Source organism: Mesoplodon bidens (assembly GCF_964165515.1).
Source record: "Mesoplodon bidens genome assembly, chromosome: 1".
In the NCBI taxonomy this organism is placed as follows: domain Eukaryota; kingdom Metazoa; phylum Chordata; class Mammalia; order Artiodactyla; family Ziphiidae; genus Mesoplodon; species Mesoplodon bidens.
The window spans coordinates 55,434,088-55,455,091 of NC_138176.1; the positions used below are offsets into that span (position 1 = coordinate 55,434,088).

Sequence of the window (21,004 nt, forward strand, 5' to 3'; positions counted from 1 at the left end):
TCTAGTTTTGGATTTACATTCAGTTTTTTTTGCGGGGGTGGGGAAGAGGTCTAATTTTGTATTTGTATACCAGCAGGGGGCATTCTAATCTAGGTACAGCATTTGAAAGCAGTTTTTTGGTAAAAATATTTGTTTCATTTGTTATATTTTTTTCAGTGAATAGCAAACTTTCATTTTCGTTTGGAAACTTTAGATCTCAAAGGAAACTATTACATCAAATACTTAGTAGTAATTTTCTGTGTCAAAATTTTCAAGACCTTATCTGTTATTCAAGAAAACTGGTATGTTTGAAATTGATGAAAAAAAACCTTTTTTTTGTTGTTCTTAAGTATCCAAAATCTTTGTATTCTTTAACATGGAAACAGTTGCACTTTGATTTACAATCATTTCAAGGAAAATTATTCTAGCTTGATTATAATCTACAATAAATTAACCTGATAAATGTTTAAAAATCATTCTGTCTATTGAATAAAAGATAATTTGTCAATAAGGGTAACTTCTGGTTGAGATTATTGGACAAACTGCCAAATCATTTAGCATACTTCTGAGTTTAACTAAATCAAAGCTTCTGTAAAATTTAAAATTGGCTCCCTTCCCATTTTCAAGTCCCTTTGCCATCCTCTAGAGCCTCCCATCTACCTGTCGCTCACACACTCTCAGTATCCATTGTGTGTCCTCTCTTTAAAACTGGGTTTGAATGCAAATGTATTGGAATCGTTTTCTGTAGTAGGGAAATTTTTGAGAGGATCTAAGATATTTGGGTTAACCTAGTTCTTAAATATCTATGTTGATACTGTAGAGGTGTGTGTTCTCATTAAGCACAATGAAGCAAATCTTCCATATAATTGCATTAGTGATACGTGACATTAAAGCCTAATTGGCTTGTTTAAAATATCTAGCACATCAATTTCTTTTAGATTGTGAAAATTGAAAAGGTTATGAGTGCAGTTAAATATTCCTGGGTGAGAAATTTCAATTTTAGTACAGTTTGTTGAGAATTAATTAGGATATCGAGTCTAAGAAAAAAGGGTGTGGAATGCCAATAAGGCCATTTTGTGTTTATTTGACTACAGAAATCAGTTTCTTGGATTATTTTTGGAAATCCCAGTGAAATTTGCTAAATTAATTTTGATTACTAAAATGAAAATAAGCTGCATAGAACTAGGATTATGATAAATACTTAAAATGTTTCAGTGTGTATTCATTTTATTTTCAAACTCAAACTTTTGTAGGAAATTGATGAAGCCTGTAAGAGAATAAAGCGTGAGGTTGATGACTTGGGCCCTGAAGTTGGTGACATTAAAATCATTCCACTGTACTCTACACTCCCACCTCAGCAGCAGCAACGCATTTTTGAGCCTCCGCCTCCAAAAAAGCAGAACGGAGCAATTGGAAGAAAGGTAGCATTGAAATGTTCTCTATAAACATTGCATTAATGCCGAAAGATTTGTCTGTGAGATATCAAACTATATTGAATTACAAAGGAGTAAGTTATGGGTGATTGTCATCTGAATTGTATGCTACAAAGTTACCTGTATTTCCAAAGTAAATAGAAAGAAATGTATTTGAGTAGAGTTTTGCATATCTTTTGACCTTAGAGTAAGAGCAGATACTGCTTCCCTCTCTCCCCAGAAGTTCCTCCTTAGCAAATGGAAGGTTGATTGGGGTGAGGAAGACAGCCAAATGTCTTCCTCCCCATTAAATCACTTGGCAAAAACTAAGTAGTTTTTTCTTCAGTGCCTTGGCTTCTGCCTAGAATTTTTGTCAAGACCTAACCAAATGTCATGTCTGTAGGTATGAAGTGTTGACTGCACAGATCTCTAATGACAGCAGCACTAATCACACTGCGTAAATATTTGGATTTCTTGAGGGCAGGAACTGTGGATCCTTTTGGTGTGGATATCTGCCTGGCACAGGAAGGGAGCCAGGGATATTCCAGCCTTGTTTCTGGGTGCGCTGTGTGGGGGGGGAGTGTATAGGAAGGAGATCTGAGTTTGATACAGGCAGCTATGCTTTTATTTTTTAAGAGATGGAGATTCTGTTAGTTCCTTTGAAAATAAGATTGCATTGTTTGAAAAGGTTGGAAAACCACTAGAGTCAACTTGGCTTCTAAAAAGCCCAGCCATTTATTAGGCTATATAATAAGCTGCATGTGAATTTTGGTACGATTCTTGATCTGGTTTTAAAGTTTGCATATTTTAAAGTGGGTATAGTTGATTACCTTCATCACCTTGGGGAGATGATTGTCAGGGATTAAGCTTATTGTATACAGGTTATCTAGAACAGTCTAGGCCCTCGTGGCAACTGTTACACATTTCTTGAGTTTATTCATATAGAAAAGTCTTAGGAAATATTACTCACTTATGACTTGCTTGTCAGTCAGATTTGGAATTTATTGCTTTCTTATGTCTGTATTCTAGCCTAACAGATGCACAATTTTTTTTTGCTGTATTTTTTCGATCTTTTTTCCCAACATTTTTGATGATTGTTGGAAAATTACAAATTATAAAGATATTTAAATGTATCATGGTTAATTATCTCTTCACATGGCTGTGTAAAAGTTAAATGAACCAGATACATTTTTCAAATGGAAAGAACTTACTGAAAAGATAGGCAACACCAGCGTAGTGGTATATAAGTTAACAGGAGATTGATAGGGGAAAATATTAGGTTTTGAGTTTTTCATAGATCAACAAGAGTAGTGAATATGACTTTTAAAAAAATAGTCTAATCATAGCTTCATTATGTTCAACATTACAATTATTTTTGTCATAGTGCTGTCTCTAGAATATGTTTTAAAATATTTTCTGTTTATGTTCATTCAGAACTTCGGGGGACAGTTTTAAGTGATAACTTTAGTATATAATTTTGAAGTTGATTTGTTGACTGAAAAGTACTCATTCTCTGTGGAGTTTTTAACTTCACTCTTTGTCAGTGGATGTATATAAAAGTAGCTGTTCTGTAAACATTTTCTATAGTAAAGAGGAGTTAGTACATCCTCCAGGCAGGTGATTTAATTTTTTCTTGAAATCATACACTTTGTGTATCTGCATTCGTTTTAATTTTAAAATGGTGTTTTTATTTATCTTTGAGTAAAATTGGCTTACAGCAAGATTTGCCATGTTTGTCTTTTCATGTAGTTCTCTTCATTCCATTTTGAGTTACTTTGAGAACTATTGGGCGCACACATTAAAACTTCATATCTGAGCTCTTTGCTCTGTTAATACTAGTATATTGGAAGTTTAGGTTCAGTCTGGTGTCAGTCCAGTACAGTGGTACATTTTGTAGACTCTACAACCAAAGCCCATGGAATAGAATGAGTTGTTTGGTTTTTTAAAACTATTGCTTTTCATGTTCTTGTAAATCCTAGGATATTTAGGAGAATTTTGTCTTTCTGAAAAGAGTGATTCAGCAGCAGTTGGATATATGTGTGATGGCCACAGATGTTGAGGGGAGGCCATTGGAGTTCCCAGGGCTTGGGCTCACCTGGGGATCCCATCTCAGCCTTTTAATTCAGAATCAAAACTAAGGGACACAGTGCTATTTCATCATCCACTAATGATGTTTCATTCAGCTGAAGCTGTAGGATCTCTTGTTGGGAAATCATGTTATCTCCTGGCGTGAGTCAGCTGCATCTTAGAGGTTGAGAAGAGTGCTGTCATGGCCTCCCTGGATGATCCCAGGGGAGGGAGGACTTCCCTTGGCAATTGGTGCATTATTCTTTATGAGGAAAGGCACATTGAAGCCCAGCATGTTTAAGGGAAAGTGAACAATTTTTATAGAAATTTATAGAGGAGGATTCACTCAACAAATCATGTATTTTGAAGCTGGTCAGGGAAGGTGGGAGTGCCAGCTGAAAACCTGAGACTGTTGAAATGCACTAAGGCCAAGCAGTGACTGGCAGGCGAGATGAGCAAGTGACCATCAGACCCAGGGCTTGGCAGGTTCAGTTAGAATAGAAGAAGGGATTGGTGGGATTGGGAAAAGAAGAAGGGTAAGAATTAAGATGCACACAGGTTACATGAGGGAATGTGGGTGGATACCAGATACTGAATACCAGTAAGAACTGGTATTCAGTTGCTATTTTCCTGTTCTCTTTTTTAAATGCTACAACTTTGGTAATATCCTATTTATATTATAAAATAAAGAACTAGAGGCCAAGGCTTGATTCTTTTGTCATGAATTCATTAATTAAACATAACTGTGCCAGTTGCTAGAATGGGACTTTATTCAAGAGTGCTGTCACTGACTGATACTCACAGTTCATTTAAAATTACAGGGAGGGATAAATTGGGAGATTGGAATTGACATATACACACTATTATATATAAAATAGATAACTAATAAGGACCTACTGTATAGCACAGGGAACTCTACTTAATACTCTCTAATGATCTATATGGGAAAAGAATCTAAAAAAGAGTGGATATATGTATATGTAAACTGTACAGCAGAAAGTAACTCAGTGTTGTAAATCAACCATACTCCAATTTAAAAAAAATAGTGTGACAAAGCACAAAAACAAACAAACAAACAAATAAATAAATAAATAAATAAAATTACATAGGAACATTTAGGGGTTTACAGTCTGCTTCCATTGTGAAACAAAATACTGTTTGATTCATGTTTTTGTTAAATTACTGTATATTCAAGCACTTTTTGTAAGGTAGTACCTTATTTGTTATCTTACTCATTGTATTAATTTATGCAAAATAGGGTTCCTAATAGGATTGTGGTAAAACTAATAACAAAACAGCTTTTTGGTACCAAAGTTTTTAAATGTAGGCTATATTAAATGTAATCTTTTATGGGCACTGGGTACTTAACTAGTATTCCTTTTACAAATAGTTACTGAGTTCTTTTTATGTGGACTTGTAACATAGCACCAATGGTAAACTTTCAAGTTTTTAATCAAGAAAGGTTGACAGCTTCCCCGGTGGCGCAGTGGTTAAGAATCCGCCTGCCAATGCAGGGGACACAGGTTCAAGCCCTGTTCCGGGAAGATCCCACATGCTGCGGAGCAACTAAGCTCATGCGCCACAATTACTGAGTCTGCGCTCTAGAGCCCGCGAGCCACAACTACTGAAGCCCACGTGCCTAGAGCCCATGCACCGCAACAAGAGAAGCCACCACAATGAAAAGCCTGTGCACCACGAGAGTAGCCCCCACTTGCCGCAACTAGAGAAAAGCCCACGCGCAGCAATGAAGACCCAACACAGCCAAAAATAAATAAATAAATATATATATTGTTTTAAAAGAAAGGTTGAGAACACAGTTCATAAATTTATGTGAGGGTGGAGACTTTTACCTGTTTTGATCATGCTTGACATTTGTTCAAATATTTGACTTTAAGCTAAAGCTACAGTGGTTTTGTACATGCATGAAAGTTTACTCATCAGTAAGTCACTCGTATGCATTTTTTGACTAAGACTTATAGCTGCTGTTTTATATAGATATGGTGTTATTAAAAATCCAGCAACTATTTTTGTTTTTATTTAGTTTTCATTAATTTTGTCCATACAAATAGCTGATTTTTCTGTAGCTTATCTTAGAGTTTACTAATTAACAGTGTATGCTCAGAGCATACATTGCTCAATAAAAAAGAGAAATGGCCCTTGTGGAGATGGCTCTATAGTTTTAAAGAGAGGCTTAATAATACACTATCTGAAGATAACTTAGTGTGGTGCTGCTGGGACATTTACATACAAGCTAATGTCCTCACTGAATTGGAGACCCCACCGAGTTCCCTAGGGACTAAAAATCCAAATTTGTTTAAGCTAAATGCATTACCATGTCCAAATAGAATTCAAGTAGAGCAACTCAAGTACTTTGAAATGGAATTATTGAAATAAATCAATGTGGATTCCATTAGAAGGCAGATTATTGAGGAAGAAAGGGATAAATCTAGCTGAGAGTTTATTCTTAACACGTATAATATAAAAAGATTAGAATTGGCATCGCCAGACTTTTTGTCATAGTGTTTATTCTATATATGGGGTTATTTACCTGAAATAATTCCTTTGCAAGTGAGGTTTGAACACTCTTTAAGACTCTTTGAACGCTTATTGCCAAGCTACAGTCTAGAAAGCTTGTAACATATATATTCCTGTTGGTACTATGTAAGTCCCTTGACAAATTCAGTATCACCGTGTTATGACCACTTCCTAATTAGATCATGTGCCACTTAACACATCTAGAACATACTTAGGGCTTGCCTCACTCACCCCACTGCTAAGGTTCCAAGACAGCTAGATAACTTTTATCGTCTCATTTATTTCTCTGTTCTTTTGTAATCTGTGGGTGTGTATGTTTTATTTAGCTTTAGTTAGTATTATTTATCCAGCTCTAGTGGTAGAGTCAGTAGAAATACCTCCCTCAGAGTTGTACAATTTCTTATATGAGTGTTCCCCGTATTTGTCCAAAAACCCACCTCTCATAGGGTAGGTAGGTCCTACTCAAAAAAATTTTTTTATCACCTTAAAGCTTTTTAACCAATTTACTTTTTAAATCTTTGGTAGAAGTCTAAAGACCATGCTTCTCTAGGTCTTTTTATGCTTGTATTTCAGAGTGTGACTTTTGGATGGCAGTTGACTTTATCATCAGTAATGACACAGAGCTTGCCAAAGTTGGTGTAATCACCTGATTCTTAAACACTTGTGAAATCACACATCCACACCACCTTATAAGGTGGTGTATGATTTGTCACACACATACCCAGAGAAAACACATGAACACCAAGTGAAATTATTTGGTGGACAAAAATTGTTTTTAAATAACTCAAAGGGTTAATCACATCAATACATTTTTATTACATTGAGTATATTTTGTTGTATTAGAAATATGTGAAATGTTTTTTTTCCCCCAAAATATGATTTTTGTTTGTTCATTTGTTTGTTTTTTCGGTATGCGGGCCTCTCACTGTTGTGGCCTCTCCTGTTGCGGAGCACAGGCTCCGGACACGCAGGCTCAGCGGCCATGGCTCACGGGCCCATCCGCTCCACAGCATGTGGGATCTTCCCAGACCGGGGCACGAACCCGTGTCCCCTGCATCAGCAGGCAGACTCCCAACCACTGCGTCACCAGGGAAGCCCCACCCAAAATATGTTTTAAACATCTATCTAGAAGTACAACATTTATCCATAATGGCAACCATTTTCACCCCAGAATAACAGAAAACCACAAGACCTCTTACGTAATCACAGGCATGTAGTTTGTGATTCTGTATAATTTATAAGGGCTTTCCACATTCATTATCTAAGTTTATATCTTAAAATTCTGTCTCAGCTAGACTAGTATACAAGAGTTATAAAAGGAAATTAAAGCTTGGGGGTGTTAAAACCTCTCCACTCTTACTTAGCTATTTAGGTTTGATTCCTGGCTTTGCCACCTACCCCTGCTCCTTCCACTACAACACACTGACTTTGTAGAAGAATATTAAATAAACTCGGGTTATATTTATTCAAGTTCACCTGTTAACCTTGTTTATGCTTGCTTCAGCTTTAATTATTGAATGTGCGTGTCTTCGAAATGTTCTGGAAAATATATTTCATTAGCATCAAACCACTTACGGTTTATTGTCCATTTGCTAGTTAGCAGTCTTTTCAACTGACCAATGCACAAAGGGAGCGTTTTGGTCTTAGACATGTAAGTGATTCTAGAATATTATCCTGTTAGTGATGCTCTAGTAATCTTTTTTAAATATATATAAATTTATTTATTTATTTTTGGCTGTGTCGGGCCTTCGTTGCTGTGCGCAGGCTTTCTCTGGTTGCGGCGAGCGGGGGCTACTCTTTGTTATGGTGCTCGGGGCTTCTCATTGCGGTGGCTTCTCTTGTTGAAGAGCATGGGCTCTAGGCGCATGGGCTTCAGTAGTTTTGGCTCGCAGGCTCTAGAGTGCAGGCTCAGTGGCTGTGGCACACAGGCTTAGTTGCTCCGCGGCATTCTAGTAATCTTAAACCTCCAAGATTTCCTGGCAGTGTGAGTCCTTTCTTACATGTGCCTATGGGCAGCCTTGTCCACATGCTGTCTCGTTTAAGCCGAACCTTCTATTTCTAGTGCTCTTCCCTTCCCTCTTGTGGGTAGATCCCACCTTACCTTCCACAACTCTCCTAAATGCCATTTTCTCAGTAAGTTTTCCTTGTCTTCGCTTTGGAAATAAACACTTTAAAAATCTTACAGCACATTTTTTTTTTTTTTTTTTGCGATACGCGGGCCTCTCACTATTGTGGCCTCTCCCGTTGCGGAGCACAGGCTCCAGACGCGCAGGCTCAGTGGCCATGGCTCACGGGCCTAGCCGCTCCGCGGCATGTGGGATCTTCCCGGACCGGGGCACGAACCCGTGTCCCCTGCATTGGCAGGCAGACTCTCAACCACTGCGCCACCAGGGAAGCCCTTACAGTGCATTTTTGATGTCATTACACTTCCTCTCCACCTCTAATGTTTCTTTACAAACTGTAAAAGCTTTTAAGAGCAGACGCTGATGTATCTTCTGTGTCAGCTGCTTGCATATACACATATTTCCTACTTAATGGCAGCAATCTGTTCCCAAAATCAGATGTTTTGGGGAAAATAATAATGAGGATCCCATTTTCCCATTGTTTAAAAAGAAAAACTATGTAACATGTCATTCTCAAGCCCCTAATCTTCTAAAACCTGTTTAAAATACAGTAAAACACCCATGTCAAAAAACAAGCTATCATGTTAGTATGTAAATGCTTTAAACATTATTCCCTGTCAATAAAAAGTTGAAATGATTAACAGTTTCCTTGTATGCAGTGACACCCCCTTTGAGACTATACACTTTACAAAACATCTACGTTCTGTTCTGATGATCTGCAAATTCTTGGATTCTAACTTGAGATTTTCATCCCTATGTGCCATTTTGTTTAAAATACTGAGTTGAGTTTTGGTGATACAAAGTTTTCCTTTGTCAATGCTGCCTGAAAATATTGAAAGATGTTACATGTTGTGTGGAGTTTGGATATTAACCAAAGAGTGTTCTCTCAGGGAGACATTCTGTGAGGTAAGCTTATATTGCTTTATCGATAATTTTCTTTTGATGCTCTTCTGCTCGTTGAATAATCAAAACATGATGTGATTGAGTAATAACCTGAAGATTTTTTGTTGAAGGAAGGTACTATGATGAGCTAAATGAAACTGAATTTTTAAATATTCGTCTTTCTGTAGCATTGGTCATTAAAGATCAAACCTTATTTCTGGTTTATTTAGTGGGTTGTAACTGATTGTTTAGTGAAAGTTAATGCTAATCTTACTATTTGAATTGTACTTGGCCAGTAGTATAAGTTAAATACTGTTTATTTCTTAACAGGTAGTCGTGTCAACTAACATTGCCGAGACATCTTTGACAATAGATGGTGTGGTATTTGTGATTGATCCTGGATTTGCGAAACAAAAGGTACATATTTTATACTACTTTAGTACTTTATAAATTAGTATTAGTTTAACAGTACTTATTGCTTACTCATTTAATGGCTGAAATTTACTTTTTAGAATTATTTTCCAGTTTGTGTTTCATTTTCAGACTCCTGAGATATGAACCCTTTGTGTTCTAGCTGGCTTTCACATACTAAGCCCATGTTTAATATTTAACCCTAGACTTCTTTTCGGTTGCATTGGTTTCTTTGTAGTGATGGTGAGTGTTTTGTATGTGAGTGTATGGTTCATGTAAGGAGTATGGTGGTAGTAATAAATACAGGATTGATTATCGTAACCTGCATATCAGTCACTCCCCAACTAAATTAGAGTTTCTATGTGCCAGGCACAGTACTTGAAATAAAAGTACTATGTTAACCTCTAGTTTAACAGTACTGAATACCAAGCACTTTTACCAAATGAAGTGACTACTCAGTAAATAAATAAATCTATGTTTTATAATTTAAAGATCTTTGATTGCATTTGATTAATTTTATAGGTATAATTGGGAAAATTCATGAATTCATTGTACATAGTATTCATGTTTTTGATAGAAAACTGTCCTTTAAACTGGCAGCATATAACTGACTTCTTCTGGACTAAGTTCAAAATAGTTTTCTTAATGTCCAAGGTGTTGAAATTGACAGGTTCTTTTCAGGCAGAAACCTTCAGCACAGTCTACTATATAAGAGTAAGGTAAAGCTGAAATTACTTTAAATTAGGAAGAGTAAAGATGATATAAGCTATCTGTGTGTTAGATAAGAGACTTTTCACGTTAGCTTGGGTCTCAGAATGCTGGAGTCAGAATACCTGAAAGAAAGTTAAGGAGTAAAGGCGATGAATTTTGTTTCTGTCCCAGCATGGTTTATGGTGGTCATCAGTACTACTTTGTTTATTTTCGGGTTAGCTGTGGGCTTTGGATACTTCTGTTAGATCACAGTTTTGTGTTTAACTGAAGGAAGAATCATTCTTAATGTTATTTCCATTCCAATAGGTATATAATCCTCGAATCAGAGTCGAGTCCCTTTTAGTGACAGCCATTAGTAAAGCTTCAGCCCAGCAAAGGGCTGGTCGAGCTGGACGAACCAGACCTGGGAAGTGCTTCAGACTTTATACAGAGAAAGCTTACAAAACAGAAATGCAGGTAAGGGTTTTACTGTGTCCTTCCTAGTGTGTGTGGAAGGTTAAGTTGAATTTGTTACCAGGAGAAAATTACTTCATTTACTTTATCTTGCCTTTTGGCACTATAATCTCTTTAGTTTTTCCGAGATTTATGGTGTAGTCTACCAATACAAATCTTTGTTACAGTTCTAAGTCGAGGTGGGCAGCAGCAGTAACGCTTCGAACCCTATAAAGATAGTTCATGGAAAGTGTCTGATTCCCTTTTAGTCTTTTTAGTCCACAAGTGTTTTTCTCTTCTCTTTAGTCAGTGGTTTAGAAGAAATGCCAAAAGTTAATGGCTAAGGGGGCAGAGAACAGATACGTTTTGCTTTTTGGAGCAAGAGGATTAAGGAATATTTAACAGAACAAATGTTTTTGTACTCTTCTAGGATAACACCTATCCTGAGATTTTGCGTTCTAATTTAGGATCAGTTGTATTACAATTGAAGAAACTTGGTATTGATGATTTGGTGCATTTTGATTTTATGGATCCACCAGGTATGAATTCTCAAAGCATATTTTATCAAACCTTTTAACCAAAATTGACTCTTTCTCTACATCCTATTCAGTATATATATTAAATACACTTTACCTGTTTCTTACAATGCATCAAGATAAATTTTGTGTGTTAGCATTAAAACTAAAAGAGTGACAAAAGAGCAAATTCTTTTTTTTTCCCTTCAGAATAGCTTAATTATTCTGGGAGTTATTGACAGGGCATGAAAATGTGAAAATTTTCCCAGGTTTTTTTTTGGAAGAAAAATAGTTTGATAAACACATTGTTGAGTTAACAGTTATTTAATGTACTTAGGAAGATGACAGTTTTACTATTATACAGGAAAGTTTTGCAATTTTATATGATTCATAGTTTGCTAGATCTCTGTAGTTGAATTTGATGACAGTTTGAGTTTCGAGTCTGGTCCACTGTAGAATGAAAAATGAGAATGCTTATAATAATTTGTACTATGTAATGTTTTTGCTTGTCTGTTATATTGCCTTTTCCTCCTAGCTCCTGAAACTCTGATGAGAGCCCTAGAACTTTTGAATTATTTGGCTGCTTTAAACGATGATGGAGATCTGACTGAATTGGGATCCATGATGGCTGAGTTTCCTCTAGATCCACAGCTCGCTAAAATGGTTATTGCAAGTTGTGACTACAACTGTTCTAATGAGGTCCTATCTATTACTGCTATGTTGTCAGGTAATAGAGGGAAAGGAACTAAAAAAAGCCCAGCTCTTCAGAGTTTGGGTGGACGTCACTTTTGGTTTTGTTTTTTAATACTTAGTATGATAGTGGATTTTATAGGTGGTTTTAAGGGACTCATTTTGTTTCCTAAATATCTTGTAAAGTAGCTTCATAATGACATAGTATTTACAAAAGTAAATTAAGTCATTGTGCACACAGTATAGTAAAAACATGGGCTCTCTTGAGTGCAAATAAAAATCTCAATAAGAGAAGAATAAGTCTGAAGACATTATAACTGAGTTCTTTGGTAGGTCCATCAGTTTTGCAGTTTATTGCTGAAAGTACCAGAAGAACTTTGTTCTAGTAGCTGGCACTATTAAGTGAGCCTGAGACAAAGCAAACTGTCATTTAAAGAGTGAGCTTTTTTCTACATGTATAAATCGTACTGCAGTGGCGATCAAACATTTACTTCAAACTTAGTATCAAATAAATAGAAGTAGTAATATATAATTCTAGGTTTAAAATCTAACCTGATGGTAATTCTTTTACAATGGCAGGAAAACACTTGATAAAATAAATATGTCTAATAGATAAAATTGCTTATTTAAAAAATTAGAACATTAAGCTGAACAAATACTATTGTTTTTAATAGCAGTAACACTTAATTCACAAATAAATAGTAACTTGGAAATTAGATTTTCCAAAAAAAAGAGAAATATTGTTAACATACAAATATACACTGGTTCTTGCAGCGAAAAATAGAAAACGTATTAAGTTTTTACTATCAAAGTACTCTAATACTAGTTTCAGTACTGGGGAAAATTGACTTCCAGTCATAGAGTGGTTTATTGGTATTATTTATAATTAAATGCCTCAAATAATTCAAAATCTTAAATGTAGTTAAAGGAGGAAATTTTTTAAATTTCTAAATATAAAAATTTTGGCTTAGTTTAGATGTATATTTTAATGGTGTGAATTTTTAATTTAAGAACTAGCTAAAATGTTTTTTTTGCAGAGTTATGATTGATCAGACTCAGAGCAGATGGGCAGGGCAGTATCGAATCATTTTAATGAAATTGTAGTCTCTTGCGGAGGTGGTGGTAGGTTGTTGTCTGCCTTTTCTTATATGTTGTTTTTGCTAGATTCTCCCAGTTGTAGTTAACCCAACATTTTAGTTTTTAGAGAAAGTGTGGGGCAAGAGTTTAACAGATTGTGTATTTGTTATCTGCCCAGTTTTTATTTTTCTAGGTTCTCTTATCAGGCATACTATACAGTTACCATTGTTTGAGTTTAGAAAATTAGCCCTTTAAAAAAATTGGTCATTATGATGCAGTTGAGATCTTCCAACTACATCTCTTACTTGTAATAGTTCTACAAAACGTAGGGTTTACTGGTCATCTTTAGCACATCAAGAGAGTGAACATTTATGTGCAGCGGTTATTAAGCATGGCATTTGTGGGGGAAAATGTTAAAGCGTGAGGAAGAAGTCATGGAACTGAAACAGTTTGCTGAGCTTGTAATGCTTTGTTTTCCATTTAATGAGTTTCTGAAGTTTTCGGGTCCTGATATAAATAGTACAAATCAGGGGCCTTACGGAGTGCTTCTTATACCCAATATTTAACTCTGGTAGCTAGTTCACATCAACTTTCACAGCTATGAGAGGTTTCTGTACTTTTATTTATTACCTTGCTTCAGTTACATTAAGCAAGACTTAGTATTTACTGTGATTATGTGTCATTGTCTCTATTTGGCTTCTTTGGAATCATTTTAAAGGGGAAACTGTATGGCAAAGAGTAATTGATACTGTATTTGATCTCACTGTCGATTATTCCCATTATCTTTTATCTGAACTGATAATTTATAATTTTTTTTATTGACAAAGTTTTAAGAGCTTTAAAAATGTGTTCACAAAGTCCCAAGTTGTTAAGTCTTTTTATTTTCATACTGCTTTTATGACTATGGAATTACTAAAGTGAATTAAGGAAAGTTGTATTTCAAAAAATATAGTACACGCTTTGTATGTAACAACTTAAAGTTTTATGTGAATTAATATTGAGGCTCTAAACAAATACTGTAGTTACATATTTTGATGACCCTTGAAATAATGACCGTTTCAGACTAATTGTCAACTTTTAAAATATTGGATTCTGCTTTTATATTGAAGTCTTCAAATACAGTTTAAAAAAAGAACTTGGGACTTTATTTTCTAATCTTTTTCTTAAAATGCTGGAAAACTAGGCCAAATATTCCCAGCCTTTTTGAATTTTCTTAATTCAGAGGCGGTTTAACCTTCCACCACTACTGCTATCATCAAAACCCAAGATTTCATGATATTTTTTATGTTTACATATGCTTCTGCTCACCAGTGCTAATAGTGATACCCACCAGTTGGTAATAGCCACAGCACTAGGGAAGAATTATAATAGAAATGTGGCAGTACACTGGTTGGAAAGTTGTTTTTAGCTCTGCAGTGGGCAAATATAGCTTCATCACTTTCATAACCATTCAGCGGATTCAATGGATGGCCTTTTAAAAAATTTTATTTATCTAAAAGGCTATTAACACCGTAATTCTGGCTATTGGTAGAGCTATCGGCACTGGTTTTTGAAATAAGTTAGCTTTCTAGTATCTTGATGGCCTTCAGAATAGCTGTTTTGATGCCTACTTTTAGATCTAGTTAAAAATAATCAGGTACTCTGTAGCTTTGAAACCCTCTTGTCTTACAGATGTGGTTAGGTGTTGATGTACCAAATCAAGGTAGTAAACAGTCCAAGATGCAGTTGGAGGCCATCCTGCCCTGCCCTATGCTCTGTGAACTGACCTAGCTAGGCCTTGTTCCTCTATCTGTGAATGCGTGACTCATCGATATGGGCGTTTGTGTTGGGCCCATACCAACCTTGTTTAGTCCCACAGTGTTTTGTTCGCCCCACGGAGGCCAAGAAAGCCGCAGATGAGGCCAAGATGAGATTTGCCCACATAGATGGAGATCATCTGACACTGCTGAATGTCTACCACGCTTTTAAACAAAGTAAGTATAAATTAGATTGAATGCACTCTTTTGTCTAAATGTCACTTGCAGCATATAAGATGTTTCTTCATCTCACTTTCGTTTATTATCCATGACAACTTTACATTAGAAACCCAGAGATCCTTTAGGAAAAAACTCATGACTGGCATTTAAAATAGAAATTGCCCATCTTTTCCAGAGTTGTTTACTTTTTTTTTTTTTTTTTTGCGGTACATGGGCCTCTCACTGTTGTGGCCTCTCCCGTTGTGGAGCACAGGCTCCGGACACGCAGGCTCAGGGGCCATGGCTCACGGGCCTAGCCGCTCTGCGGCATGTGGGACCTTCCCAGACCAGGACACGAACCCATGTCCCCTGCATCGGCAGGCGAACTGTCAACCACTGCGCCACCAGGGAAGCCCCCAGAGTTGTTTACTTTTATAACCAGGGGAAAAGCACTGGAAAGCTGGAAAATACAGAGAAATAAAGATAAAATACTTGTATAAAATTTACCATGAACATACAGATTTTGATATACTTTTGTTTTAATTTTGCATTTTTTGTGAATGGTTTTGTATTATAGAATTATTACTGTCTAATATTTTTACTAATAGCTCTTACAAAAGAGTAAACTAACAAAATAGAAATACAGGCTATAAATGTGAATGACCATTCTCAGGCTATAAGTGGTCCATAAACATGAGGGGGAAATTCAACTCTACTTGTAGTTCAATAAATGCATTGTTATTGAGAGGTGCCATTTTCTCACCTATAAAATTGGCAAAGGTTAAAGAAAAGTAGTCTTTAGTTGTGTAGGAGTGGGTTTAGTGGAGCAGTCTTACAGCAGACCTGGGTATGTAAATTTATGTTATGTTTATGAAAAGCAGTAGATTTTATGTTACTAGGAACCTTAACAAACTCAAACCCTTTGACCCAGAGGTAATCTGTGAGATTTTCTTTTAGCATTCTGTGGACAGAGATATGTTTCAAGTTTTTTATCGCACAGTTATCTATCATAGTAAAGGAAAATGGAAACTACCTAAATGCCCACCAGTAGAAAGATGGTTCAGTGATTTATGCTAAAGCAATGTGATGAAATATTGTTCTAGCTTTATATTATGTTTTCAGAGAATATTTAGCAACATGAAAAACATTTTCCAGTTATTTGAAAACAAGGAAACATAGTGGTAATAATACAGTTATTGCCAGATGCTTTTGTTGGAATGCACTATTTATAAAAATTAAATGAGAGGAAATGTAAAGGGAAAAAAATGTGGAAACAATTGCAGTAGATTCTGAAAGTATTTGATTTCTACATATCGGTAGGTTAACCTGTTGGGTGATACGTTATCAAAGACTGATAGCCCTACATCACCCTTTTCCAGGAATGTGGTGTCTTCAATCACTCTGAAAGTTTGTGGTTTCTGCTGATAAGAATTTAGTTTCCTAATTTATTATATAGACATTCAAATTTTGCACTCCTTGTTTTGTTTGACTCTCATTTTTATTTCTCAAAAAATCCTATTTATACTCTTAAAATAGTCTGTTGACTTTGGCACATCTCTTTGGGGATCGGGGTGAATTTATTCATTCAGGGTCCAGAAGTGCTAGAGGGCCAGTATGAGGAACAAGGACCTTAGCAGCCAAATTGCACATCTGTGTCTTACACACGAACTCTGATATGAGTTGATAGAATTGATGAATATCAGATAAGGAAAAGGTAGAGTCCTTCTCTTCCTGGATCTAACAAATTTGGGGCAGATAAGGGAGATAAATGAAAAGTAATTGAGAAACAGATGAAGGCCAATACATAGTTTACTTCAGAAAATTAATTTTATCCTTCTTGTGTCCAAAGTATTGATAATGCATAATGTTAAAGCCTTTATTCCCAATGGGATAGGTCAATTCAAGAAATACACTATATTCCTGTTGTGGTGCGAACTGTATCACATGCTAGTTGATAACTGTGTGACCACCAGACATGTAACTTATTAACAGATTGTGATAACTGCCTTCAGAAGGAGCAGATTCACACCCATCTTGGTTCTCAGAATCCCTTGACGTTTTTAAGGTACTGTTTTTAAGTGGAAATGAAAAGATTTCTGTAGGAGCAGCATGGTTTTTTAACCCTGTTTCTCTCATAGGACATTTTAATTCTTATAAAAATTAGGTTGTGTTATTTTGTCATTTAAGCTTTTTTTTTTTTTTTTTTTTTTTTTTGCGGTATGCGGGCCTCTCACTGTTGTGGCCTCTCCTGTTGCAGAGCACAGGCTCCGGATGCGCAGGCTCAGCGGCCATGGCTCACGGGCCCAGCCGCTCCGCAGCGTATGGGATCCTCCCGGACCGGGGCACGAACCCGTATCCCCTGCATCGGCAGGTGGACTCTCAACCACTGCGCCACCAGGGAGGCCCTGTCATTTAAGCTTTTGATGATAACTAGCACAGCATTGTATTTGGATTTCATAATTCGGTTTGAAAATGAAATTTAAGATTTATAGTGGAATTGTGTGTTTTCATTTTTACGTATAAATGTAACATTACAGTATCAGAGGAGTTTTAAGATTTAAATGATAAAATTGCTAAAGAATGCTTGTGCTTTATACACATATTTGGTAGTTGGGAGCTTTCTAGGAAAATATTGAACAGTAGGTACCTATAAAAGCTTTATTCTACCCATTCTAAGCAGAGGGAGTGTCATGAAGTAGAATGGGAGCATCTACTCACTCGATGCTAAATGCTTCTCACTGCCATAGGGATGGTAAGCTGTTGGTTAGTTTTAGACCTTTTCCTCGATACGCTTTTCTTAATAAGGTCAAAGGAAACAGAATGACTGGACATTTAGCCTTTAATCACTGCCACCTTTTCAAATAAGGAGAGCTATTCTAAAAATAACATCAAACTTTGATCTCCACATAATATTTGGACATTTCATATCCATTTATTGAATTTGGGGTGTTTTAACTGTTTTTTAAGTGACACTGTGTTGTATTTGAAACACTGTGTATTTGCAAACTAGCAAATATTAGCAAATATTTCAGATATTAGTCAAGAGGATCTATTTCATTAAAGACAATGATTGATTACATAGTAAAGATAAATCAGTCTTTATATTATTTGTTTTAACACTTGGGAAACAGAACTAGATTTAAGTTATTTTGCAGTGCCTTAACTTCTCTGTTTGTGTGTGTCTGTGCTAATGGTTTGGCTTTAGATCTTAAGAGTAGTTTCACTGTGAGAAATATATAGCTAGAATTATTTTAATAAAATGTTCCCATGTTTAGATTTTATTCCTCCCATTTATCAAACTATTTCTCAAAAATTTAGAGACATAGTAAAACCATCAGATACTATTTGTTTATCTTGACAACTTAAAATTCCTGTTCTGTTACTCTTTAGTGTATGAATTCTGTGAAAAGTTTAGCACGTCAGAAACACTACACCCCAGATCAGAGTCAGCAAATGAACAACCCTTTTAAGAAGTCCCCCTTTTTATTGTCTGTTTCGACGTTACCTTTCATTAAACACATACTTTCTTTGTTTCATCTCTGAAGATACTCAGTGCTTTGCTTTAAATGTCAGTATGTTCAGTTGGATACCTTTTATTTCTCATTCCAGATGGGTTAATTAATGGACATTTTAACATGTCAGTTCTTCAATTTAAAGGTCATTTACTACCCCATCTATCCACCTACCCTGTTTCTGAAATGTGGCTGCATTTTGTAATGGATAAACATTTATTAATATACCTGTTGTTCCGCTGACAAACTGTTAAGAATATATATATTACAATTAGTAGAATCCTAGAACCAAGGAGGAAGGACTATGCCAAAGATTACATCACATAGCTGGAAAAGGATCATCATAGTTGTAATTTTTTAAGGACCCCCCCCATTTCAGAATAACCCTCTTAGATTTATTTATCTAAGGGCCTCTGAAATAAATAATGCAGTTTTCCATTGTGACTGTCTTTGAGACGTAAAGATGACACTGTGTGATATTTTACATGATGCTACAGTTTGAGCTCTTATATGAGCATCTCTAGGTTAGTTGGAAGGATTAATCAATGGAGAAAGATCCCTTTGATAATAAACAAAATACATGTAGTGAAATTACTTTAAGTGCTTTGATATAAGCTTTGTTTATTAAACATAAGAATGAGTGTTCCAGACATCCTTGTAAACTATGTTACTTGTATTTTAAACCACTAAGAGGTACATGGGTCACAGTAAAACTTCTAAACACTAAGTTTGGGGTGCACACAATAGTCACTTGAAGTTCATTTTTATAACTTTTAAATTGTATTTGATAGTCTTAATCTAAGCTTGTTTTTTCTTTGAAAATGAGAAAGACATGGCATTTTTCCAAATTTTCTCAACCCACCCCTGTCAGACTATGGAAAACAATCAGGTGGATGTTTATGGGTAAATAACTCAGTACAATTAAAATAGTTTATCCAAAAACCATTGTTTTGTCATTCAATAGCTAGAAACCTTAGTGCCATTTCTAATTTTGAACTTTACTCCAGATTTTTAGGAAAGTTGATAACGTTGTGATTAATTTATAAAAATGATGTGAGTTATTCCCTTTTGGATTATTTAGCTTACTGTTTATAGTGATTTCCGTTTTTAATTAGATAATATACCTGTTTGGATGATTCATGTCCCCTTTTATTTTCCCTCCCTCCAACTTTGTAGATCATGAATCGGTTCAGTGGTGTTATGACAACTTCATTAACTACAGGTCCCTGATGTCAGCAGACAATGTACGCCAGCAGCTATCGAGAATTATGGACAGATTTAATTTGCCTCGTCGAAGTACTGACTTTACAAGCAGGGACTATTATATTAATATAAGAAAAGCTTTGGTTACTGGGTATTTTATGCAGGTATGTGGATAATACAGAAGTGCATAATTAAATGTTTACATAATGTTTGTTTTCTATAGCAGCCCTTGGAATCCACGTAAACACAAAAATTCAGTTAAAGAATGCCTATAAATATTGATCTTAAATTTTATGTCCAAATTCGTGAATGAACTGATATACTGAGAAGTTTTTACGTGTCTAAATTAATTCACTAAATGGCATAATTAGTGATCCAGTTATATAGAAATCAATTTTAGAATTACTTTTTTATTAATGGAGTCTTTAAGACACTTGGTGCTGGGAAAGCCAGGCGTGTCTTTTGATTTAAGTAATAGAGATGAAAAATAATTTAAAACGTTTCATTTAGCTTTGTGTTTTATATTGGAGGCTGAAGTAAAACTTGTCAGGTAAATCTAGTGAGTATTTATTTTAAGGGACTTAAAACAGATTATGTTTTTAAAAATGCAAAGTTTTTCTGATGAAAACAAGTCAGTCCCTTACTTGGGATGGGATTGGTTTTAGTTATCTCTTATATATCCCACTTGTTTTTTTTCATTGTCTCCTTTGGCTCTGTCTTTTAAGCAAGATGTGGCCTGCCTTAAGGCCAGATGAGCTCAATAAATAAAATGGACTTAAATGCACTGAGTCAGAATGAAAGTAGATTGGCTCATTGTATTTGAAATCGAAGCAACAGAATGTTTACTGTGGCATCTTATAAGATCTTATTAGAGTTAGGATTTTCATGCCTTGCTCTATTACTCAAGCGTTACGGATTTCTAGAAATAGGGCATGCAGTGTAGTACCTGGCACCTAGTAGGTGCTTAGTAAATATTTATTGAATAAAATTGAGTTTATTTTCTATTATGTATTATTCATTTCTATTATTCACACATATTCTTTATATTACTAGAGTTCTAGAATTGGAAAGGGCTGTCTTCATCTGCTTTGGTATTTGTTAAATGTTAGATGAGTGCCACCAATTGCTGTGTTTGATTGTAGATAATGAATCTTTTAGTAATTGTTCAGCTACCACAAAGTTGTCACCTGGCGTTAAGAACCTACTCTAGATAGTCTAAGGCAGGAAAGGCCAAATAGTATATATTAGGCTTTGTGGGCCCAGTAGGTCCCTATTAAAACGATTCAACTCTGCCCGCCCTTGTAGCACAAAAGCAGCCTTGGACAAATGGGAATGCCTGCGTTCCAATAAAACTTCACTGAAATGTAAATTTCATGTGATTTCCACTCCATTGTCACCAAATGTTTCTCTTGTGATTTTTTTCCCCTAATCATTTAAAGATGTATAAAGTGTTCTTAGCTGACAGGCCTTACAAACATAGGCAGTGAGTTGGATTTGACC

General features: G+C 35.6%; 1 protein-coding gene across 1 annotated transcript in view; it reads left to right on the forward strand.

Annotated features, from left to right (window-relative positions):
- DHX15 (DEAH-box helicase 15) overlaps window positions 1–21,004 on the forward strand; it is a 52,305-nt gene that overhangs the window by 29,157 nt on the left and 2,144 nt on the right. The window contains exons 6-12 of the mRNA XM_081245488.1: window positions 1,233–1,400; window positions 9,329–9,415; window positions 10,427–10,576; window positions 10,983–11,091; window positions 11,603–11,794; window positions 14,685–14,807; window positions 19,478–19,668. Coding sequence (XP_081101614.1) covers window positions 1,233–1,400; window positions 9,329–9,415; window positions 10,427–10,576; window positions 10,983–11,091; window positions 11,603–11,794; window positions 14,685–14,807; window positions 19,478–19,668 — 1,020 coding nt within the window. The remainder of the gene's footprint in view (window positions 1–1,232; window positions 1,401–9,328; window positions 9,416–10,426; window positions 10,577–10,982; window positions 11,092–11,602; window positions 11,795–14,684; window positions 14,808–19,477; window positions 19,669–21,004) is intronic.